General features: G+C 41.3%; 1 protein-coding gene across 1 annotated transcript; it reads right to left on the bottom strand.

Moving 5' to 3' along the window:
* Positions 1 to 507: 507 nt before the first annotated feature.
* On the bottom strand, positions 508 to 26,406 carry lmnb2 (lamin B2). The gene is made up of 13 exons (XM_046390818.1): positions 25,870 to 26,406; positions 23,208 to 23,344; positions 22,902 to 23,058; positions 22,198 to 22,323; positions 21,057 to 21,155; positions 15,763 to 15,834; positions 15,423 to 15,548; positions 15,090 to 15,310; positions 14,672 to 14,903; positions 13,582 to 13,689; positions 9,589 to 9,708; positions 9,394 to 9,471; positions 508 to 3,765 (listed from the first exon to the last, which is right to left on the bottom strand). The coding sequence occupies exons 1-13, from the start codon at positions 26,080 to 26,082 to the stop codon at positions 3,730 to 3,732; spliced, it is 1,725 nt and encodes a 574-aa protein (XP_046246774.1). The 5' UTR covers positions 26,083 to 26,406; the 3' UTR covers positions 508 to 3,729.

Here is a 26,406-nt window from a genome sequence, read left to right as displayed (position 1 = left end):
CTCTGGAACTTCTAGGCACAGCCAAATGGCGGAGGGGGACAGGTTCGGTGACCGTAGGATTCCATCTCTGCTTTTTGTAGATGATGTGGTACTATTGGTGTCATTGAACAGTGATCTCCAATTCGCACTGGGACGGTTTGCAGCAGAGTGTGAAGTGGCTGGGAAGATCAGCACCTCTAAATCCGTCATAGTTCTCTGCCAGAAAAGGGTGAATTGTTCACTCCGGGTTGGAGGAAAGCTATTGCCCCAAGTGGAGGAGTTTAAATATCTCAGGGTCTTGGGGTTCATGAGTGAGGGTAAAATGGAGCGAGAGACTGACAGGCAGTATGGAGCAGCGTCTGCTGTGATGCAGACGCTGTACCGCTCGGTTGTGAGCAGAGTTTTGAGCTGGAAGGTGAAGCTCTTGAGAAACTTTGTTATTGACTGTGTGAAAATTTCATCCTGGAAATGAATTCCTCAGCACTACATCTGAACTTGTCTACATTAACAACCATTTGTGATATTAAGTGTGTTTATGTAATACATTTATTGTGTGTACAAAACAGTTTAACAGTTTTAAAAAAAACTGACATTTGGCATGCTCCACGCCTACATGAATAACACCAGGTTTCTGTTTCAGTGATTGAAATAAATCAGCTGCAAAATTTTACTGTTAAAAAAATCAAATGATCATGCAAGCTGCAAGCTATTAAGAAAAAAAAAGATAATAATAATAAAAATAAATCTGAAAAACAAAGAACTCCTCTATGAACATCATGAGTGACACTCACTTATTTGACTTTGGAGGAAAAGGTTCCATATTAAATGTTACACTATATTTAAATTGCAGTTCATTCCAAGACTCACAGGATTCTGTAACAGTTTGAAATTTGTAATAACAACAGGAAGTTTTTAAAAATACTATGGAGGCTGGTTGAATATGCATTATTTATGAAAGCTCATGAAAGTTTGAGAACTCCTGGTTTGACCTATTTACAAGAGCATATCAGTGTTGTCCATTGACTGGTCTAGAATAAAACCACAATCTATTAATTTGATAGATACAGATGGTCCAACACCAATAGACTTGATCAGTGTTGGTCCTTTATCAATTAGAGGACAAGAAGTTTTTTTTTGTTGATAAGAAACTCAGAAATTCATTTTATCATTTTAACATAAGAATCAGCATTTGTTTAAGTGGTTGATCAAATCAGAAATCCCAAAAATAAAATGACAACAAATTGATTAAACAGATGAGAAACCTATAGAAAAAAAATTAGCATTGTAACAAACAGCACACAAACACACAAAAATGGAGCTTCCCGAGATGGCACACAAGTGAGAGCAATACAGAGATTAAGTGTTACTTTTACTATTCACTTTGTGTCCTTAAAATGGCAGCAATGTTGTCAATTTAAGATGTCAGATTTAAAAAGCCAATTCCAAGGCTTCTCTTTTAAAAGGTATACTGTGCATGATGTGTTTATAAACATTTATTTCATCGCTTAGGTGGGGATAACAATGCCAAACCCACATCCTCCAGGCCACTCACTATTTGCAAAGATGCAGCGCAGCTTTCCATGGCTCAAGAAAAGACAAGCCAGCCGAGAGAAGATGTGGGCCAGTCAGTCCCATTATGATCCCTGCAGAGAAAATGAACTGACTGCAACAAGATGACATCTTACCACAAAAACATGACTTAACAAGTTTCATGGCTATACACTTACTTTTCTAACATAACACCCATTTCACACATGTATATATGTGAGACAACTGACTTAGCGTCAACTCTGTGCCGACAGTTTGCAGTGAGCTTCCATACACTTCACTGCTAATTACATGAATAATTATCAGCTGAAGTTAGTTCATATCATTTCTCTATATGCATGCACTTCCTGTTTCAGTTCTATGTGCAGCTTCAGTTGATTATTTTGGCTGCGAGATTCAACATCCAGCAAGCCTGGAAGCCACTTATTTTTCAAAGATGACTGAAACACCAGTGAACATTGAACTGACAGTCAACAGGAAGCAAGAAAGAAGACTGCAATGGGCTGCTCACAACTGTTACATATCAGCTGAAAACAAAAACTAAAACAAGCTTTAAGAATAATTTATCACTCCCATTTACTGTTACAGAAGTGCAACTTCATATTTGAGTGTGCACGAAAGGTTTTCATTACTTCTGCCAAGGAGGTTATGTTTTCAGTTCAGTTAGGTTTGTTTGCTTGTCAGTCAGCATGATTAAAGAAAAACGACTGGCTCAATTTTCATTAAAGCTGGTGGAAAGCAGTAACATGAGCCAAGGAAGAACCCATTCAATTTAAGAGTGGATCTGAAGAGGGGGTAGATACACAAATTGTGTATTATCCTTGCAAGATACGACATATGGCCTTTTGGGAACAAATGCCATTCATGTTAAAATCCAACAGATGGTCATAAAGTTTAATATTAACAAAAACAGACAACTGTAGAAAAAAATAACTCCATATCACGATCCACATTCACAGATACCAGAAATCCTCTGGAGTAGCATACACATGTATCAGATCAAACTTTATAGAGAGTAGTGGTTATGGACAACCAGCGGTTTTGCGGGAGAACCAGTACATTAACACCCTCCAAGTGACCCTCTCTTTCCAATACAGTCTTCAGACGGAATTCACTGCCCCCGATGCTACTGGTATGTAACATGTCAACAAAGGACTCAAAGGCAAAACAAAACACTTGCTAATATATCAAATAAAACTGCTAAAAATCACCATTCTGAATGTGATCAGAGCCCCCCTGGAAAACAGAGTATTGCTCTCAGTGAAACTCCCCTGAATATAGTAAAAAATGTCTAGCGTTTGTTTCAGATTTGGCATCACTACAGGAAGCCCCTATGTTAACAACAGTTAACTCCAGCTTCAAAACAGAGCTGGAGAATAGTGTCATATGTGGCTGAAATCATGTCTTAACCTTAAAGAAACGAGCAAAGGAAAGGAGGACAGAGACAAAGCAGTTGGATGGATTGAGAGACTGCTTAAGGAATGTGATCAGACTTCGGACAGCAGGCCATGTGACAGCCCAAAGGTCTGGAGTTCAATTGTAGTGGTTTAAGTTGCACCTGATTGCCAACCAGCAGTGGATTTAATAGTTATATTATGATTAGTGAAATTACCGTTTCACATAACACCACATAATTTCAACAGGCTTTTCAATCAAATTGTAATTTTAACTTTATTTCTATGCCTCTCAGTCAGAAGGGTCTTGATTTTGGAGGGGACAAAGAATGTTCAAAAAAATCAGTTAAGAATTACTCTCCATTTTTTCAGCACTACAGATCTGAATCCCTTATGTCTTTATAGCCACACACCAGAGATCCATCTTCTTAGGAACAGATTCTTTCAGTTGATATGCGTGACATCATTGTCATCACTGTGTACTACAATGCATGAAGGATGTGAACAAAATGCTGACTGCTAATGAGTGAATGACAGCCAGTCGAATAATTACAGGTAAAGAACCACCAGTAGGGCTGAGACTATTCATTCACAGTTCAATTCAATATTTGGATCCAACATGTTTGGCCAATCCACACATGTTGGTATTGGTAGGAATATGGAGGGAAGTGACTTTTATTAAAGCAGGTCCAATAAAGACTAGTCCATTAGTCCAAACATTCTAAAATTGTCTTCAACAAGAAGGCTGAATGATGATGCTAAGGAGGAAAAAAAGAGGAGTCAAAGTCATCAACAGAACAGGAAGGCTTCACATGATGGAACACTCTCTGGATGACACCTTGCCCTGGAAGAGAAACAAAAATGTTCAGATAATCATTTGAAATAAACGTTACGTAACGTAACTTATTCTGATATACTTTGAAATTAATAATTTTGATAAAATTATTTATCAATAATTAGAGGTATGAGAAAACATCTGACAACAATAAATCAACCACTGTTTGACATCAACATACTGGTAGTAGTTAGTTTTGTGGTAACAAAAGGGTGGCTGGTTTAAGTCTTCAATGTTAAACAGTTGCCAGTTTATATCCTAGGTACTGCAGCGCAGTAAGGACCTGATCTCTCAACAAGAGATAAAAGATAGGTTTATTTGTCACACACACAATACACGGTACAATGTGCAGTGAAATTCTTTTTGTCCCCGCTACCAAAAAATAGGTAAGTAAAATTAAATATTGTAAAATAGAAACCTTATAATAATAATAATAATTAAAAATGTGAAAATGTGCGGTATTTACATGTACAGTATTTACATCTAGTGCAGGCGGGAGTAGGATTGTCCAGATTAACGCTCACTGTTGAGCAGAAGGATGGCCTGGGGGAAGAAGCTTTTCCTCATCCTCTCAGTGTTGGTTCTCAGGCAGCGGAACCGACGGTGTGATGGCAACAGTGAGTGGAGTGAGTGTCCGGGGTGATGGGGCTGCCTGAGGATCTTCTCAGCTCTCGACCTGCATCATTTGATGTAAATGTCGGGTAAAGTTGTTCTGATTGTCTGCTCAACTGAGCGGACTACCCTCCTAATGTCCGAGAGGTCCTGCTTTGTGCAGCTGCCCATCCATGTGGTCATGCTCCCACTCAAGATGCTCTCAGTGGTGCAGGTGTAGAAGTTCCTGAGCACCTTGAGGGGGAGCCTGAAGTCTCTGAGGCGTCTGAGGTGGAAGAGACGCTGCTTGGCCTTTTTAACAGTCCTGTTAAAATGCAGTGACCAGGACAGATCCCGTGTGATGGTCGCACCGAGGTATTTAAAACTGTCCACCCTCTCCACCTCAGACCCGCCGATGTGGAGTGGACGGATGTCCTTCTGCTGCTTCCTCCTATAGTCCACAATCAGCTCCTTAGTTTTGCTGATGTTCAGCAGGTTATTCTCCCGGCACCAGCTCTCCAGGTGGGTGACCTCCCGTCACCGCCCGAGCTGCACCAAAACATGTCCCAGTCCGCTGAATCCAATGCGTCCCGCAGAGTGACCTCTGATTGGTCAGTCCACCGTGATACTTCTTTGACTGCAGGAGATTCCTGCTTCAGCCCTTGTTTATATTTCGGCATGAGAAGGACTGCACTGTGGTCCGAAAGGCCAAACGGAGGCAGAGACTTGGCCTTGTAACCATCCTTGAAAGGAGAGTAACAGTGGTCCAGATTCCTCTCTCCTCTGGTGGGGCAGTTGATGTATTGTTTACACTCCGGTCTCACCTTCCTCAGGTTAGCACAGTTAAAGTCCCTGACCACGATGAGGGCTGCATCAGGCTGGTTAACTTGATAGGTGGATATAGCCTCATGTAGCTCGGCGAGAGCAGTGTCCGTGTTCGCCTGAGGTGGAATGTAAACAGCGCTGATGATGACCGAAGTAAACTCGCGGGGCAGGTAGAAAGGACGGCACTGGATGGTCAGGAGCTCCAGGTCAGGGGTGCATGAGTGTTTGAGAGACACAACGTTCTTGTTGTCACACCAGTTGTTGTTCACCATCAGACACACACCACCTCACCTTGATTTACCAGACTTGCCCGTCCTGTCCTTGTGGTGAACTGAGAAGAACTCCGCTGGTTGAACGGTGTGGTCCGGAGTCAGGGGGGTCAGCCATGTTTCAGTGAGGCAGATGACATTACAGTCCCGTATATCCCTCTGGAACTTTATTCTGGCGCTGAGTTCATCAAGCTTGTTTTCCAATAACTGGACATCGGTGAGTAGGATGCTGGGCAGAGGTGAATGGTGTGCTCTGCGCCTCAGTCTGTTCCTAACGCCGGCTCGTTTCCCTCGGGGCCTCCTCCGTGACCTGCAGCCTGTGCGTTCATTGTTGTTGTTGTAGCCTGCCCGTAGAATGTCAACAGGCCAGGTCGGGTCGGGGATTAAGCCGATTCTGTGACCCCCTCCTTGAATCTCCACCCACATGGCGGAGGGTTTGAGTGACCTGTCACCTAGGACCTGTTCGCCTTGGGAGATCCTACCAGGGGCACTAAGCCCCTGACAACATAGGCCCTAGGATCATTCAGGTGCACATGCAACCAAAATTTTCAAGAGTCCTCGGTCCCCGGTAAGATGCCATGCCCCAGCCCTTCGGCGTTAGCATCTCACTCAGAACCAGAGGAGACAACTGAGTCTGAGATGGAGCCCGGGCCCGAGATTTAAATTAAGGAGTCAAAAATTTATTCTTTCAGACAGAACTGGCGAAAACAATTTCCCTGGCTGAGGTACGACAAAGGACATAACATAATGCACTGTATTTACTATTAGAAGAGCGGTCAGAATATGGCCAGTAATAGTGCATTAAGCTTTTTATTTTGAAATGTGTTATTTTACTTGAAATGTTTGAGTTTGAAATGTTCAATTTCAGTTCAGTGAAGCACTTTGAGCACAAGCACTTTTATTTGAAAATGTTTTATTGTGCTTAATGTTTTAGTTTGAAATGTTCAGTTTCAGCTCAGTGAAGCACTAAACACTTAATTTTTCTTTTTATATATAATTGTGCTTCAAATAAAGACAAGCATTTCTCTACACCTTATTATTGTTTAAAAATCATTCATATTATATGAAAGTTATGGAGTGCAATAAAAAGGAGTTGGCGTGTGGCGTTACAGGTGATGCAATGAAAAATTTGGGTGTACCTAAAACAATAAATAAATAAATAATAATAATAAAAAAAATAACAAAACAAGAACAAGTTAGGTACACCAGTGCAACCATTGCAAAAAGTTAAAAGTTCCCTGCAGCATTCGGTGGGAGGTGCTTCGGGAGTATGGGGTCCAGGGCCCTTTGCTGTGCGGTCTCTGTACTCCTGGAGCAGGAGTCTGGTTCACATTGGCAGCAGTAAATCAGACTTGTTCCCAGTGCATGTTGGACTCTGGCAGCAGGGCTGTCCTTTATCACCGATCCTGTTCATCATTTTTATGGACAGGATTTCTAGGCGCAGCCAGGGACTGGAGGGTGTCTAGTTTGGGAACCACAGGATTTCACCTCTGCTTTTTGCAGACGATGTTGTCCTGTTGGCTTCTTTGGGACAGGACCTTCAACATGCACTGGGGAGGATTGCAGCAGAGTGTGAAGCTGCTAGGATGAGAATCAGCACCTCAGAGCATTTGCCATACAGTTTTCTACACTGCTCAAAAAAATAAAGGGAACACTTAAACAACACAATGTAACTCCAAGTCAATCACACTTCTGTGAAATCAAACTGTCCACTTAGGAAGCAACACTGATTGACAATCAATTCCACATGCTGTTGTACAAATGGAATAGACAACAGGTGGAAATTATAGGCAATTAGCAAGACACCCCCAATAAAGGAGTGGTTTTGCAGGTGTTGGTCACAGACCACTTCTCAGCTCCTTTGCTTTCTGGCTGATGTTTTGGTTTTGAATGCTGGCGGTGCTTTCACTCTAGTGGTAGCATGAGACGGAGTCTACAACCCACACAAGTGGCTCAGATAGTGCAGCTCATCCAGGACGGCACATCAATGAGGGCTGTGGCAAAAAGGCTTGCTGTGTCTGTCAGTGTAGTGTCTAGAGCTTGGAGGCGCTACCAGGAGACAGGCCAGTACATCAGGAGACGTGGAGGAGGACATAGGCAGGCAACAACCCAGCAGCAGGACTGCTACCTCCGCCTTTGTGCAAGGAGAAGGAGCACTGCCAGAGCCCTTCAAAATGCCACAAATGTGCATGTGTCTGCTCAAACGGTCAGAAACGGACTCCATGAGGGCCCGACGTCCACAGGTGGGGGTTGGGCTTACAGCCCAACACCATGCAAGACGTTTGACATTTGCCAGAGAACACCAAGATTGGCAAATTCTCCACAGGTGCATGTGACAGACATGACAGAGTCTAGAGATGCCGTGGAGAACGTTCTGCTGCCTGCAACATCCTCCAGTATGACCGGTTTGGCAGTGGGTCAGTAATGATGTGGGGTGGCATTTCTTTGGAGGGCTGCACAGCCCTCCATGTGCTCGCCAGACGTAGCCTGACTGCCATTAGGTACTGAGATGAGATCCTCAGACCCCTTGTGAGACCCTATGCTGGTGCGGTTGGCCCTGGGTTCCTCCGAATGCAAGACAATGCTAGACCTCATGTGGCTGAAGTGTGTCAGCAGTTCCTGCAAGACCAAGGCATTCATGCAATTGGACAGGTCCGCCCGTTTCCCCAGATCTGAATCCAATTGAGCACATCTGGGACATCATGTCTCGCTCCATCCACCAATGCCATATTGCACCAGACTGTCCAGGAGTAGGCGGATGCTTTAGTCCAGGTCTGGGAGGAGATCCCTCAGGAGACCATCCGCCACCTCATCAGGAGCATGCCCAGGCGTTGTAGGGAGGTCATACAGGCACGTGGAGGCCACACATACACTACTGAGCCTCATTTTGACTTGTTTTAAGGACATTACATCAAAGTTGGATCAGCCTGTAGTGTGTTTTTCCCCTTTAATTTTGAGTGTGACTCCAAATCCAGAACTCCATGGGTTAATAAATTTGATTTCCATTGATAATTTTTGTGATTTTGTTGTCAGCACTTTCTGAAGTATTTGAATATTTCATTCATTGATTGATTCTATCTATCTAACATTCAGATGTTATTTTAGTGTTCCTTTTATTTTTTTGAGCAGTGTATATTTATTTTATTTTAATTTATTATTTCTATTTTCAATACTGAGCTAAGAGGTTTTATTTTATCTGATTATTATACCTATTGCAAATAGTTGTTGTTTGCAAACTTATAGTAGAGCCGCTGCTCCTCCACATTGAGAGGAGCCAGTTGAGGTGGCTCAGGCATCTGTTTTAGATGCCTCATGGACGCCTCCCTGGGGAGGTGTTTCGGGCCTGCCCCACTGGGAGGAGGCCCCATGGAAGACCTAGGACACGCTGGAGGGACTATGTCACTTGGCTGGCCTGGGACGCCTTGGGGTCCACCCAGAAGAGCTGGGGGAAGTGTCTGGGGAGAAGGAAGTCTGGGCATCCCTGCTCAAGCTCAAACCCGAATAAAGTGGAAGAAAATGAATGGATGGAAACTCTCTAAACCCTATAATTCTATTCTTTTTAATTCTTTTTAAAACTAATTCAGTTTTAAACTTATTCCTCTGAGTACATATATATGTATATGTGGTACTTGCAACTTTTTAATAGGCCTTGATCGTAACTAAAATGGTTTATCAACTATTAATACCTTTTTCTAAAAATCAATACCCTGAGGACACAAGGCTTAAAATAATAAAATACAATTACAATACAAAAACACGACCCCCATTGAGTGTTTCTCTGAAACCAGCTCATTAACACAAATTAACATAAAAATCAACAAACAGTCAAAAGAACAACAGAATAAACAAAAGGTGAACAAAGCAAGGAGATATAAAATTAAATGTGGAAATTAAAGTCAGTTTTTGTATGATTTTAAACACAGGTAAATCTGGAAGGAAAAAATATTCTCACCGTTTGTGCTACATCATCCTCTTCATCTCCATTCTCCACCTCTACCTGGGTCTTGGTTACACTTCTTCTGGCCACCTCCTGCAGAAAAATCAATGAGCCCACATGACTCGAAAGAAAAACATCATATTGCCAAGTACACGTGTACTCACCAAGCATAACACACAAGAATAACATTCAATAACATGATGTCTTTACCTCACCATCGGCGTTGACCAAAGTGGTAAGTATATCACTTCCTGTGCCCCACGAAGCCTGGCCTTTCCACAACAAGTCAGATGGTGGACTGTGGGCCACACCAGCATCAGCAGACCACACCTATATACATACAGTGCAGATAAATACATGATACAGTCAAAAAAACTCTGTATTAGGCACGACTTGAGAGCCAAGCAACAAATTAACTTTTCGAAGTCTGTTTTTTACTCCGTTTATGACTTAAAACCAAAAAATCTCAATAATCTCAACTGAGAAACAGGAGACACATTTTTGCAAGTTATACCAATTTACCCTGCCATTTGTGGGCAAAAAATAAATAAAATAAAATACAATTCCAAAATGAGGTTGATTACATTGTGTCCCAGCAAGTGATGCAACATTACTTTCAGGTCTTTTTAATTTTCTAACTGATAGGGCACAATTATGGCAAAAAACATGATCACTCATGATCAGGAAAGTGCACATTGCTGAAGTTCAGATGTTTCAATTTGTTTTACTTCAAATGTGTTCTTATAGTAAGTTTATAATTATTTGGATAAATATTTTTTTACCTACTTTTAGTGTGGCTTAAGTGATCTCTTCCTTAATGCAACTGACAACGGTCAGGCTCCATCGTATCTTAAAGAGTTAATAGTACCCTATTACCCCACCAGAACTTTGCGTTCCCAAAATGCAGGGCTACTTGTGGTTCCTAGAGTCCTCAAAAGTAGATTGGGAACCAGAGCCTTTAGTTATCAAGCTCCTCTACTATGGAACCATCTTCCGGTTTCGGTCCGGGAGGCGGACACCCTCTCTATATTTAAGAGTAGACTAAAAACTTTCCTCTTTGATAAAGCTTATAGTTAGGGCTGGCCTAGGCCGGCCCCTAGTTATGCTGCTATAGGCTTAGACTGCCAGGGGCCCTCCCATGACGCACTGAGCTCTTTCTTCCTCTCCCTCTCCTTCTGCACACATTCATGTCCCATTAATGCATATTACTAACTCAACTTCTTCCCTGGAGTCCCTGTGCTTTCTTGTCCCGCAGATTCCTAGCGATCATGACTGGACCTCCTGCTGCGGTCCTGCTGTGGTCCTGCTCAAAACCTGCTGCAATTACTACTGTTTAGTCATAATCTGATTTAAATCTGTTAAGACTCAGTACAGCTACTACTATTATTGTCACTACCATTGTTATCAAAATCACCATAATACCTTCTGTATACTTCATTGTCATTATCATTATCTACATTTCGATACTTCTGGTATTATTACTGCTGCTATGCATCTCTGCTTGTGTGCTCCTTCTCTCACACCCCACCCCCTCTGCCTCTCTCCCTTGCTCTCTCTGTCGCTCTCCTGCTCTCTCTCTCTCTCTCTCTCTCTCAACCCAACCAGTCAAGGCAGATGGCTGCCCATCTTGAGCCGGGGTCTGCTCCGAGGTTTCTGCCTTCTAAAAGGCAGTTTTTCCTCGCCACCGTCAGTGCTTGCTCAAGGGAGAATGTTGGGCTCTCTCTATTTTACAATTTAATTAAAGAGTTTGGTCTAGACCTGCTCAAATTGGAAAGTGTCATGAGATAACTTTTGTTGTGAATTGGCGCTATATAAATAAACTGAATTGAATTGAATTGAACTGACACAGTCATGAAGCCTTACATAAATTAATGTGTCACAACATCATCAATGTGCAAATAAGAGTATGACATCACCTGGCAACTGAACAACTTTGTAGCTAGTGCTAGCTATATTTCTACTTAGACAAATTAAAACTCACATAAGTGAAAGCATAAATGCTTTTAGGTCAATTTAGAGCATAGGGCAATGGAGCACTTCAGCCTCTTGTGGTTAAATTGAGTATTACAACAACAAATACTGCCAGGACTCCTATAACATAGCATTATGCAGTGACTGATAGAGCGCTGCATTGCACGGTGTAATGCAACCACCTGAAGCTCAATACTATCAAAACCAATGAGTCTGTAGTAGACTACAATGCTGCGACGCTGCTGTAAAGAAGCTACAAATTCTAAAATGTGGGTGATTCATGGGCATATCTTCTAGCAGGCAGTACAGAAGATTTAAAAACAGCACAGTTTCAAGATGGACACCCAAGATTAGTGTCACCAATTGAGAATCTGACAATGTGAAATAAGGTCAGAATCTCCCCTTCGATTCCTGAGGTATGGTCTTAAATAATGGCCAGAGGTGCTTTTGGTTATAAAATGTCATCACTTCACCATCCTACTCAACTATACACTTGATTAGATATCCGATTAGACTGCCGCAGATTTCCCATGATGCACTGAGCTTCTCTCTCCACACACATGTACAACATCCATTGCACGTCTGCCCGTCCTGGGTGAGGGATCCCTCCTCTGTTGCTCACCCTGAGGTTTCTTCCATTTTTTCCTGTTAAAGGTTTTTCTGGGAGTTTTTCCTTAGTCGATGTGAGGGTCGAAGGGCAGAGGATGTTGCTGATGTTATGTTAAGCCCTTTGAGACAAACTGCTTGTAAAAATGGGCTATACAAATAAAGTTGACTTGACTTGACTTGACATATTCATGTCCCATCAACGCATGTCACTAAGTTCACTTCTTCCCCAGAGTCTTTGTGCTTTCTTGTCTCTCAGGTTCCCATGGATCGCATGTGGGCCTGCTTGATACAGACAACTATTACCACTTGTTATATTTCTGCATTATTACTACTATCACCATTACTACTACTATCAAAATCATCATTGTTAATATTGTCACTGTCATTCCAATATTCTGTTGTTATGCATCTACGTCAAGGCAACTCTGAACTAGCATAAGAAATGGGACAAAAGACACCTGACAACCCAAAAACAAAGCCTTTGGCTTCAGCTAAGTTGGTGCAGAGGCATAGAAAAAATTATAGTGCATCCATTATCTGTGACCACTTATCTGTCATGAGGGTTGAAGGGGGCTGTAGGCACTCCCAGCTGACAGTGGGTGAACGGAAGGGTATACATCTAACTTGGGATTGGTACTGACTACTAGCTGTCATTGTGAAGGGGTTCAGATTCACAGAATGTACTCAGAATGTAACAAACAAAATATAATGCATTATTCATCATTAAACTATCTAGCGTCACATAAGAATTATAACCTTCTCCTTAAAGAGGTGAAAGTAAAAGTACAGATATAAGTGTCCAGACACACCTCTTTATGGAGCTGTTTTTCTAGGTCTTGGGCTGGGCCCTTGATTTCCACTGAAGGGAAATCTTAATGCTTCAGCATACCAAGACATTTTGGACAATACAATGCTTCCAACTTTGTAGCAACAGTTTGGGGAAGGCCCTTTTCTGTTCCAGCAGGACTGTGCTCCAGTGCACAAAGCAAGGTCCATAAAGACATGATTGGATGAGTCTGGTCTGGAAGAACTTGACTGGCCTGCACAGAGCCTGAACTCAACCCCATCAAACATCTTTGGAAGGAACTGGAATAGAGACTGCAAGCCAGGCCTTTTCATCCAACATCAGTGCCTGACCTCATTATTACTCTACTGCATGAATGGGAAAAAATTCACACACAAACAAAATCTTGTGGAAAACCTTCCCAGAAGAGTGGAGGCCATTATGGCTGCAAAGCTGTCTATATATTTAGAATGTGATGTCATTAAAGTCCCTGTTGGTGTAATTGTCATGTGGTCCAATAATACAATAATCTCTATATGGCAAATTATAATCAATTGTACACTATTAATACACAGTGTCAGTGATAAGGTTGTTGGTTGGAATGACATATTGCTACCAACTTTCTCAAATGTCCTTTTCCAACAGTTCCCATTAATTCATTCAGCAGCAAAAATCCTTAAACACTCCTCACTTAGATTAAGTGAGAAAAAATATTTGTATGTGCGTTCTACATAAACTGAACCTTTTAACCCGCATGCAATATTATACAAGCAAAACATCATTAATACACTAATAATTATCATGAATGCACAGGACACACTCTACTTCATATTTCTCACCGTGACTGACTGTCCAGCCCTGAGGACAAATTTTGGGGAAAATTTGTAGATGACCTCATCTCCATTGTCAACCTGTCTTTTCAATCTCCAGTTGCCCAAAGGCTGGTCCTACAAAACACAATAATAAAAACACACAAGAACAAAATCTTTTAAACACCAAACCTATTGATCATACACAACATTTTTGCTGATCTTATGGCAGACCTCAGAAGGATTGTTGTCAGCTTTCTTGGTCTGCCTTATGTGTTAAGCATCTTCTGTTATCATAGTGGAATAAATCCGACCTTTGTGATGTCTTTCTTATGTAGTTTTTGCAACTGTGATGCTAGGTGTGGATATTATGTAATAATTTAATAATAATAATTTTTTTCATATTAATCAATGGAAATTTATCATTTGATAATGTGGCCAGTTTGAAGAGTATTCTGATAAGGAATGAAGCCTAAAGAAACCACAAGGTTCATGAGATTACGTTTAGAATACAGCTTACCATAAACATTCAAATGTACAAGCATGGCTTATTCAGAAAATATAAAACATCTGATCACCATTTTTCTTTGAAAACAAAGGCTTGTCTTGCGCTAGCTTGGCTTGTAACTTCCCATTTTGGTTGACAAAGACTGACCGCATAGTGTACAGACCATCTTAGGATAAGACTTCTTTGTGTTACCTTTTGTTGTCAACTACTTCCTCAAGAGAAAGGAGGATAATATGAGTTCACATTCAGCACTTCAGCAGAAAGTTCTCGCTGTGTAAAACAAGCTGGGTGCGGTTTAAGAGACGCAGCAACTTAGAGCAAGGAAGCCAGAATCAGAATTCCTTTATTTATCAAAGAAGCCAAATACATCTCATTACTGCAAATTTATGTTTATCTTGTTCAACAGACGTTGGATAAGACTTTCCCTTTTGATGCACTTATGAATGGGGAGCACTGCTGTAACCGCTGTGGGCTCTCCTCTGAAGTTACTGCTGTCTGCTCTGTGTATGAATCAAGATCATCCAGTCTTATGGGACACTACTAATCAACTGTTCATCATCTGCATAGACTAGACTAAAACTGGAATGTTTTTGGATTTATAGTTTTACACACCTGTTCAGTATCATTGGTTAGTGTGACTGCATTTCCATCCATGTCAGTGGGTGATATGGTGACTGCTCCACTGGCTGTGGCCTCTTCCGAAACCAACAACTGCCCTTCTCCTTTTCCAACCTCTGGGGCATCCTTCGCCTCCACTCTCTTCCTCTTGGAAGCACGGGAGGAGGAAGATCCTGTTATCCTGGAAACAGTGACTCGAGCTGATGGGCTAGGGGATAGTCTGAGTCTAAAAGAAGCACACCAGTCCCCAGTGAGTTCATGGCTAGCCACAACTACATGACACAGCAAGGTCTGAGCTATCAAAGGGTAGCAAGGACAGGCACTAATAAAATGACAATCTGAAATCTGACATCTGAAAGAATAAACACCACTCTGGCACAATCACGAGTGTGTGTGTGTGTGAGTCTTGTACCTGTGTTCCTCTCCTTCCAACAGTTTCCTGTATGCATTGATCTCCATATCCAGAGCAAGTTTCACGTCTAACAGCTCCTGGTATTCACTCAGCTGAGCGTTCATCCTCTCTCTCAGTTCGTTCATCTCTTGCTCTTTTCCTTCAATGTCACGGCGGTGCTTGTCTCGCTCTGCCGACAGAATTTCCTCCAGCTCTCTAATACGATCCTCTGAGGCAGCCAGCTACAAATACAAACACACACATCAAACCAGCACAACAATCATTCCTGAAGCCAAATGTCAAAAGTAGCTCGAAGTTTGAGAGTTTTGTGTAAAGGCGGTCATTAAGTAGCACCTGTTTCTGCAGAGCATTCATCTGATATCCAAGGTTCTCTATTCTCATACAGGACTCCTGCAGCGCCTCCCTTGCTGTGCTTATTGCCTTGTCATTCATCTCTGAAGATACTTTGGCATTATCCAACTAGAGATAGAGAGACTTTGAGTGAGGAAAGTGTTCTCTTTGCATCTTTCAGCAGTATGCAGCAGAGTTGGGTACATCAAAGCTTCCAAGATTGAAAACAAGGCTAGAACACAATGGTAAATTCGCAGCCTCTTCTCCCCTTCAAAGATTATGTACAAGAGTCAGAGTATGGAAAGATACGAGAGAGACACGAGAAAAAATATTTGTCTCTCACCTTGGCCTGAAAGGTTTGTTCCAGTTCTTCCTTATAAAGAGAAACTTGCTCATCATGTTGCCTCCTCAGGTCCTGATGAGATCACACAAACCTGATTAATGCTAATCCCCAAATAAAAGCTCCAATGAGGGTTGTCATCATAGCTCATGCAATAATTTCAACAAACTGTATGTCTTTACAGCACTTCTACAACCTTCCTGTTCTGTGAAACCATGTCATGTCGTCATAGTTGCTGAGTTCACACAAGAGGTCTGGCCTCATACTACCTTTTTTTTCTTCATTTAAGTAAAAACAGGGAATTTATCCAAAATACTACTTTTCTCCAACAGGTACATGTAGTGCTGCAGTGTTAAGCATTAAGTTGGTTTGTTTTATTGCCTTTTTTAAAACTCTTGAGCTAGTTTATGAGGACTATGAACCAATTTTGGAAAAATTATGGAAAACCCGATGAAACATTTAAATTAAAACTGAGAGCAGATATTCTCAAATCTAAAACAAGTTAATGATTTGTTAAATTTATTTTAATACACTGAAGTTGTTTAAGGACCAATAGACACCCTGTCACAAGAGTTCACTGTGCGTAGCCCTGCCCATCATCCGTTTCTATAGATGGATACTAACTCCCCAAAAGTTAAGCCAAAATAGCTTGATCGACCCTGATGGCAGGGGACAAACTAAAAACTAGAAATGGGCATCATTAACATTTTAACGGTTCTGCTACTCTTACTGATAATGCCTATCAGTTGATATTTTTAGAGAGACAATACCAATAGCAATAATGACAGTGCACGTGTCAATATGAGTGCAGGCTGTTACAGACGCTTCCAACCTTCTTCACCGTTTTCTACTGATTTTTACCAGGGCTGTTTTGAGGTGACAGACTGGCAGGCACTCTGTGAGCCCCACAACCAGGACATTGATGGGCTCACTGAGCGCATCACTGCCTACATAAACTGTGTGGACACCATTGTCCCAACCACAACCGTAAACTATTACCCCAACAACAAGCCGTGGGTAACCAAGGACATCAAAGCCATCCTCAACAACAAGAAGAGGGCTTTCAGAGCAGGCAATAGGGAGAAGGTGAGAGCTATTCAGCGAATCCTGAGATTAAAGATCAGGGAGGCAAAGGAGAGGTACCCGAGGAAGCTCGAGTGGAAACTCCAGCAGAACAACATAAGAGAGGTGTGGAGTGCCAGGAGGACGAGGAGCAGCGGAGGAGGAGCTGATGGCAGTGTGGGGCAGTCGTGGACCAGCGGTTAGGGTGTCGGACCCGTAACCGGTGGATCGCTGGTTCGATTCCCCGTACCGGTGTCCATGGCTGAGGTACCCTTGAGCAAGGTACCTAACCCCCACTGCTCCCCGGGCGCTGCACGCGGTCGCCCACTGCCCCAGGTTTGCTGTGTGTGTGTGCACGTCACTTGGGTGGGTTAAATGCAGAGCACGAATTTCGTTGGAGTGAGTTCCCTCCAATGACAAAATATGTCACTTTCACTTTCATCTTTCAGTTCTTTAACAGATTTGACACAGGGGCCCCTAATTCACGCTTCAAACAACTCCACAGCAGTACGGCAGAACTCCAGTCCCTCCCCCCCCACATTCCATCTAGATGGCCTCGCTCACACCCCTCCCCCACCCATCACCTCAACAATGACCTTCACAGCTGAGAAGACAGCTGCAGAGCCTCCACGCAGGCAAAGCTGCAGGCCCAGATGGTGTGAACCCCAGGGTCCTGAAAGCCTGTGCCCCCCAGCTAAGCTGAGTACTTCATCATGTCTTCAACCTGAGTCTGAGTCTTCAGAGAATCGTCCTGGAACAGCTCCGGCCCATGATCCCCTTCAGTTGGCCTACCAGCCCCGCCTTGGAGTGGACGATGCCATCATCTACCTGCTGAACAGAGTCTACACCCACCTGGACAAGCCAGCAAGCACTGTGAGAATCATGTTCTTTGATTTCTCAAGTGCGTTCGACACCATCAGGCCGACTGTTGGCTGAGAAGCTGACAGCGATGCAGGTGGATGCCCCACTGGTGTCCTGGATCGCAGACTATCTGACTGGCACACCGCAGTATGTACGCCTAAAGTGCTGCTTGTCAGACGAAGTGATCAGCAGTCGTGGCTAGAGGTTGGAGAAGCGGCTTGTGATCTGAGGGTCACCGGTTTGATTCCCCCACCGGACGGGCAGGAAAAATTTGGGTGTGGTAGAGTGATTAATGTGAATAATGCTCCCCCCTCCTCCATTAGTCGCCTGATGTGCCCTTGAGCAAGGCACTCAACCCCCCCCCCAATATGCTCCCCGGGCGCTTGATGCTGCCCACTGCTCCTGTGTGTGTTTCACTGCATGTAATTTGCCGGGTGTTGCATGTGTGCCTTCAACTAAGGATGCAGAAGCCGAATTCAGAATTCAGTATGTAAAATGCCGTATTTTCCGCACTATAAGGCGCACCGGATTATAAGGCGCACCTTCAATGAATGGTCTATTTTAAAACTGTTTTCATATATAAGGCGCACCGCATTATAAGGCACATAGGATAGAAGCTACAGCAGTGGCTCGGGTTGCGTTTTGCGTCCACTAGATGGAGCTGCGCTAAAGGGAATGTCAACAAAACAGTCAGATAAGTGAGTCAGACTTTATTAATAGAATACAAACCAGCGTTCTGACAACTCCGTTCACTCCCAAAATAAATAAACAGCTGTGTTATTATTTTTTCCGAGGTAATGTCAACGACGTAGTATTTTCGCAACACAGTTTATCTTTTAACAACAGCAAGGTATAACAGGTAGTGCAACATTTTTAACACGTAGTGGATGGGAACTTTTCCTCGATTCAATAAACACGTAAAAGAAACAGTCCGATACCGTTACGGTAACTCAAACGTAAGTGCAATAACAATATAGTAACTCTCGAAATAGTGCAAAGCAATAACCATTTAACAATAACTCAACGTTGCTCAAACGTTAATGTCCATATTCACAATATGACCAACCTCGTTCAGTTGTGAACACACAAACGAAACACGTAAAGCTCACTTTATCAGTTCATTTCTCATCCACGACTCCCTCCAATTCCTCTTCTTCAGTTGAACAGTTGGGCGAATAAGGCATCCAACGTGCTCCGTCTCGTTAAAGTCGTCATTATCCTGGTCAGTGTTGCTGCTGTTGTCTGGTAGTTCAGCGACGATTCCAGCCTTCTTGAAAGCTTGGACCACAGTTGAGACTGATATATCAGCCCAGGCATTTACGATCCACTGGCAGATAGTGGCGTATGTCGTTCGGCGCTGTCTCCCTGTCTTGGTGAATGTGTGTTCGCCTTCCGTCATCCACTGCTCCCATGCAGTTCGCAGTCTAGCTTTGAACGCCCTGTTGACACCAATATCTAGCAGTTGGAGTTCTTTTGTCAATCCACCCGGAATGACGGCAAGCACTGAATTAGTGTGCTTCACTTGTTTTTTGACTCCATTGGTGATATGGGAGCGCATGGAGTCGCAGATCAATAGGGACGGGGCTGTGTGAAAAAAGCCACCCGGTCTCTTGACGTAAATTTCCCTCAGCCACTCACTCATCTTTTCTTCGTCCATCCATCCCTTCGAGTTAGCTTTGATAACGACGCCGGCTGGAAAGTTTTCTTTCGGCAAGGTCTTCCTCTTGAAAATAACCATGGGTGGTAGTTTCTGGCCATTAGCCTGGCAAGCGAGAACTACAGTGAAGGATGACTTCTCATTCCCTGTGGTGCGAACATTCACCGTACGTGCTTAAATCTGTTACTTCGGCCACGCCCCCTGACTACGGTAGCCACGATTGACCAATACTGATCCATAGATAAGACGCATCGGACTATAAGTGCGCCTTATAGTCCGATGCTTTTGAGAAAATCGAAGGCTTTTAGGTGCGCCTTATAGTGCGGAAAATACGGTTATATATACTGTCAATAAAGCTGATTCTTAATCTTCTTAATTCTTCTTATTTTTTTTTGATTTGTACTTATCTTGTTGTTTATCCTATTTTTATATCTTTCACTTTCTTTCTTGGTGAGAAAAACTGCAAGTGCAAGAATTTCCCCTCGGGGATAAATAAAGGAATAAAGGAAGGATAGGAAAAACAGAATTAACATTATTTTATTTTCTCATATGAACTGTATAAAAATTAACATTGTTTTTAACAAATAGCTATTGTTGAATTGATCCAGTCTTGCCTAGAATGTTTTTCAGGTTTTCGTAATCTGATTAGGAAATTATTTTGCAGTTTGCATGAGCCAGTGACTGCATCTGCATTCTACACAGCTCAAAACTAATGTGATTCTGGCAGCTCCTCTTTTAATTTAAGGTATTTATAAATTGATGCCATAACAACAAATTAATTTAGCTGTACCCAACAATATCTTTAACAATAAACTTTTTCCAACAATCATGTACTACTGAACACATAACAGTAGTCTAATAAATGTTGTCTTTTACTTAGAAGGGGAAATATTCTTTTTATTGTATTTATGTGTTAATTCTAAAAATTAAAAATAACAACTAAAAAAAAAATGTTCTCCCAGTTATTCAGGATGGGTATGTTGTACAAGTGAGTGAAAGGCTCAAGCCTATTAGACCCACACACAATGTCACCCCTACATCACTGAACATTTTGCTAAAGTGCTGTCAGAAATTTGTTGAGCCAAGCAAAATATAATTTAATGTTGTCAAAATTGTAATGGTGCTTTTATTCCACTAATAACTTGATAAAGTATATCTATCTATCTATATATATATAGATATATGTACATATGTCTCAGTCTCATTTGACTTAGTCTTTGTACTGAACCCACTGCTCCACCAGTTGGTGGACACTACGCCAACTCTGCATTGTTGCATTTGTGAAATGTTTGATCGTGTGGAGGTTTATGGACCGTCGTTATGGATTCTTGCATGTAATACAATGAAGAACTGTGAAGAACAGAGACTAATACATATTCAGCTAAAAGAAACTTACTAGAGTGTGGTGCAATGGTGATAGCTTGTTTGAGCAGTCCTTCAGTGGCTTAAAGTTTAGACTTAACGGCCACAATACATATTAGTTAAATGTTGCTTCACAAAAGATGAGCATCCATTAGTAAGGTTCACAATGTCAGTTACCTGTTTCATAATATACAAAATATTTATCTGGACAACATTCAATTTTTCAGATTAAATTGTGCTCAATTCTGACTGTTTACGGAGTGTTGTACTTTTAGACACGTTGACTAGTTCAAGCTTAAACATCCTGTTTAAAAGTCATGAGGAATATCCCTACTAAATACATCCCCTAACATACCTGCAAAGCTTGTGCCAGCTTGAACTCATAGTCCTGTCTAACACCAGAGTCCACCTCCACTATTCTCTGTTCCTGATGTCGCCGAGACTCACGCTGTTCCTGAACACAAGGATAAAGATGGGACAAATTCTTAATGCCACAGAAAGGTCACATGGTTGGTCTGTCTATTAAAACAATAGTTCTGACAATAAGAAATTGTATTCTATTCTCTGCATACACAAATCATTTATGGTAGAAAAGCTATGCAAAACAATTGTGACATCAAGGATAAATGATAGGTGTGAACAGAAAACATTTAAATATACTGAAGCAATAGTTTACAACAGTACTTTACATTTTTAACTTTTAATTAGGGTTTTAATTTTGACCTGGGCTTATTAGTGCTGATATTAGTGCTAACTGATAAGCTGTCAATTACATTTGTTGGTTAACAAACATAAAAGGTGCTTCCTTTGGGCTCCAGTAATCCAAGTGAGAAAATATTATTATTATTAATATGATTAACTGAAAAACAAAAAACAAAACTGCTATTGACCTTATTCCAACAGGGGCTCAAGTAGAAATAATTATGGTGGAAATTTGAGACAGCAGAAGTAGCAGTACACCAGTTAGTTCCAGTGGCGACGGTGGTGTTTTCAAGAGTTATTTACTTTGAATTTGTTTTACTGCTTTGTTCTTTGACATGTTTAAATGGACTGACACAAAAGGTCTTGCAGAATTCTGGTTCGTGTTATGCTGTTTGCAGTTGTACCAATAGCCAGACAAAGCTAAACTTGTGACTGCAACAACATGTCTTGAAGACTCTTAAAAAGGACTCTTACTGTGACTGACAGTTTCGTTTGAGATATCTAAAAGAATGTGGATGAAAAACCTAAACTTGAAAAGACCATCTAAAACATTATATGTATGCTCATTTCATTTTGTTGACCAAAAAACAACAACAACAAAAAAAAAAACAACAAAGGAGGAAAAAGGAATGACAGCAGTGTCAGCAGAACATCAGGGACAAGATGAACTGGAAATTGCACCTATACTTGAAACAAGGTATCGTGGGGTATAAGGTGGATATTAGCTGACAATGGAAATTATGATCTGTGGCAGTCATATGCATGTAATTGCACCCCACATACATCCCCTTTACCTCCTCAAACATGCTCTTCCTGAACTCCAGCTCTTCGCTCAGTGATTGACAGCGGTTTTCCAAGTCGACACGCATCAGTGTCTCTGCCTCCAGCTGGCGCTTGGCAACAGAATGGCTGTCTTCCGCCTGTACATCACAACACCATAAGAAAAATTACCAAACAGACAGCTTACAGTCCTCTTGGTAAGTCAAAAGGTAAACCATGGGACAAACCTTTGGTTTGTTATTGTCCTATACACTTAAAGAGTCCATAGGCTGTCAACAAGTTTGTCATTATGTGGAATATTGAATTAAAGAAATACTGGCCTGTTTGGACCTGAAATACCCACAAATCTATATCAGGAGCCTCTTCTGGAACTCTGAAGCTTAAACGATTGAACTTTTAAGGAGAATGTGCTGACACTTTCACCACAACTCTATGATCTCACAGAGTAAAAATCAGATAAAACTTACATTGTCAAGCATTTCCATCAGCATATCTCTCCTTACAACCAAAATGTTCATACAAGGTGTGTAGTGTTTGGCTATCAATTTGCATGTGTGGATAACTGTTTGGCTATAAAGCCCTACAGAAAGATGTTTCCTGGTACGAACCCCATGAAGAGTAGTGAAGCATTATCTTTCTTTAAAACCACACTCAAAATTAAGACTCTTTTTCAATTTCTCGTTTTATTCTTCTGAACAGAACACCATGTAATACACACCTTAGCCAGCAAGCTACTGACTTCAGCAAGATCAGAAGTTAAAGCCGCATTCTGGCTTACAGCTGTAGAAAGAGCTGCTTCACTCTTCTTCAACTGGCCTTCTAAGGCACTGGCTCTGGACACTGCTAAAGCAAGATCACTATCCTTCTTCTTTGCACTGAAACACAAGAACAGAGGAGTTGAGAAGGCCGTTATTGACTCAAACTGGCTACTAACCCTGTCCTTCCAGATGCTTATCTAGGTCCCAGATCAATCTGATCAAACAATGTGACTTGTACAAGAATTAGGTTTCCTGCATCACAATACCTGCGTGTGGCTTCTTCAAGCTCAGCCTGAGCCCTGCCCAGGTCTATCTGGAGCCTAGCTCTCTCTTTAGCAGTTTCATCCAAAACCCGTCGGGCATCAGCTAACTCTGCCTCATACAGAGCCTTCAGGCCTGTCACCTAAAGAGAAGGACAAACAAAGACATTCCCAAATGACTTTGCTAGGTGAGACAACAGAAGAAATACAATTAATTGATTGGCTGTTGTAATTTGCAAGTAGTCTATATGCACTTTATACCCCATATTACACAATAACATTGGGGTGCAGGCCTTATACAGGATACACTACTTTCTATACCAATACATTACTTACTTTATAATTATGCAGTAATATTAGGGATGGGGGCTGGATTACAAAGTATAGGCTGTTCTCTTGTTCTTACTCTGTAATTACACAGTAACAATACCATAACAACACAGTTCTCAATGTCGTCTTTTGTTGTACTTCCTCTTCTTATCATTATTTTTAGTTTTATTTTTGTCCTCCTCTGAATTTCTTTTTTGACTTTGGAGATAAAATAATTGTAACGGTGCCATAAATACAGTTAAGTTTACCTAAACATGGACCACAAAACATAGCTTTGGAACAAGAAAAGTTAATAAAACATAAAATTTGGCTCACGAAAAAAGATTAAGATTCATAGACAAAGCAAATGTTTTCTAGTCCCAGCCTAGTCGAGCGAGCATGAACTGATGAAGCCTCTTGGATGAGAGGTGAAACGTCTTCAAAGACAAATAACTGAGTCCAGTTGCATTCAATTGAATTTCCTTTAGATAACCATGACCTGGATGAATGAGAATATTGACAGGCTTTCTGCTAGTCATCATTATTAGCTTAATACTAGTTCATTTTACAAAATTGGCCTAGAGTCTAGAAAAGGTTTTCCTCCACTCATACCTCATCAGCCACATGTATTTTTATTGCTCACCCCATCTCCCAGCAGAACTGCACAGGTTTGCAGGCAGTTTTCCCTCGCCACTGTCACCAATTGCTGGCTCAAGGGGGAATGTTGAGTTCTCTGTGTTATGATTTAATTAAAGAGTTTGGTCTAGACTTGCTCTAATTGGAAGTGTCATGAGATAACTTTTGTTGGGAACTGGTGCTATATAAATAAACTGAACTGAAAAACTGAATCGATTTTCTACCTGCATGCACAATTTTTTCCGCCAAATGATGTCAAAAGAGAGGAGCTAATGCTATGGCGACAAGAGCAATGGAACAACACAATACAACATAATACGTGTCTAAGACCATGGGGAATGAGGAATAAACAAGCTTTAATGTGCCAATACAGCAATTTCATGCTCAATGTCAGTTAATTCATTAGTGAGAGCATTTCAGCTTTACATGTTTTTACTAAATTTATTTATTATTATATTTATTTATTATTTAAATGTTTAGTTTTATATTCTCTTTATATTCTATTTTTATTTAGCTTATATTTCTATTTTACTCAACTTTTTGTCTCATATTTTTATATTTTACTTATTGCTCCCGTACCATGAACATGTGAATGTGAGCTGGTATGACAATAAAGTTCCTTTAATCCTAACTTGTGTCACCACATTGCTTACCAGGTTTGTTTGCCTCTCTAGCATATGCTTTACTCATATCAATCTTCTGAGAGTGTTATGCTTTCGTAAAGCTGAATCACAGCCTACAGTATACTGTATTGTGTATTATTAATACCGTTTTGTGTTTTTAATCCTTGGATGACAACTCTTCAGTGGCTGTATACTTGAGAAAGGTTTGTTATCTACTTAAACCAACCCATTATGAACTTACAGAGTGTGATGCTTGCTTTGAGCAGTATTTAGTACAGACCCATTTCTCAACTTGTTATTACTTCATATCAAGTACAACCCATATGCATAGCAAACCTGGACTCTGTGCCATAAAGGAATTTTTTTTATTATATAATATTTTATTCACTTCATCTATTAATACATTCATCCATTTTGCTAACGCATGACAATCGATGCCTTTATTTGTTGTCAACCGCTCAAATGTTTACCAGCTCTGCTTTCTGTTTAACATTATTGAAATACGTTAAGTTAATATTATGTAAGTGAAGTGCACATAAGGAAGACTCATTGATTATTCAATGATTGGCGCGCATACAAACTCACTCAAACCTCCCGTCCTAATTACGTCTGTACACAGTTAGGAAACGCAGAAGGATGTTTATTATAAGATAGATAGATAGATATACTTAATTGTAGATATCTAAATTTGGCCTGGACACATTACCGCCAGACCCTTCAACCACATGCATACATACACACAGAGAAATAGAATAAACAGACGATAAATAGAGAGCACACGATAACAATTTTAAAAACACAATAAAATCAAATAACGTCAGCAGTTACCAAATAAGACCTAACCGTGTTGATAAACGTGAACACAATCTCACAAGTTTAACTGGTCAGTTAACTGAGGCTAATCAACTACAATATGGGATACTTCTAGATAATAAGTGTAACTATATGTAATCCACACATTCATAGCCGCTTTATCATTTCTATTGGTTCTTCTCAAGGACATGTTGTTTAGCTTTAGACTGACGGCGAAAACGTAGTTAGGTTCAGTCAACTGATTCGATGTTGTGAGACTAATGGTCTCAAGTCAGTGTTTGACTCACCTCCCTAGTAGTCACCTCCTCTTTCTCAGAAACTTTGACCATTAGCCGGTCGTTCTCCAATTCCAGTGCCCTAACACGATCGATATACACAGCCAGTCTATCATTTAGGTGCTGCAAATCTTGTTTCTCTTGCAAGCGAGAGATCCGGGTGGGAGAGAGAGGTGTAGAGGCCGCCGACCGGCTAGCTTCACGGCTTGGGGTAGCAGTCGCCATAATGGTTCTCTGGACAATTCGGAGTTTGCTTCACCGCTCAGTAAGCAATATAGAAAACAAACGTATCCGCTGTATTTGTTTAACGAACACACAAAACAATTTATCTTCTTGAATTAACGGTACGATGGCGGTCGCAAAATAGTAAGTTCATGCAGAATCGACGAGAACTGCTTGAAAGAGTAACGTGATTTCAAGATGGCCGACGCCGCTATCAGAACCGCGCCAAAACAGAAAACACTTCCTGTCTTCTTATTCTTCTTCCTCGTCTTCTTTTTCCTCCACCTCCTCCCAAAGAGACTCTAATATAGGAAGAACTCTCACTCT

The sequence above is a fragment of the Scatophagus argus genome, chromosome 6, assembly GCF_020382885.2.
Source record: "Scatophagus argus isolate fScaArg1 chromosome 6, fScaArg1.pri, whole genome shotgun sequence".
NCBI classification, from domain to species: Eukaryota; Metazoa; Chordata; class Actinopteri; family Scatophagidae; genus Scatophagus; species Scatophagus argus.
Note: the sequence above shows the minus strand (reverse complement) of the source record. Positions and strands in the feature narration are given on the sequence as shown.

Coding starts and splice junctions, on each gene's coding strand:
- lmnb2 (XM_046390818.1), bottom strand. CDS start 26,082: ATGGCGACTGCTACCCCAAGCCGTGAAGCTAGCCGGTCGGCGGCCTCT. Junction 15,835..21,056: donor AGCTGGCACAAGCTTTGCAG/GTATGTTAGGGG, acceptor TGATCTCATCAG/GACCTGAGGAGGCAACATGA. Junction 3,766..9,393: donor AGGATGATGTAGCACAAACG/GTGAGAATATTT, acceptor TTTCTCTTCCAG/GGCAAGGTGTCATCCAGAGA.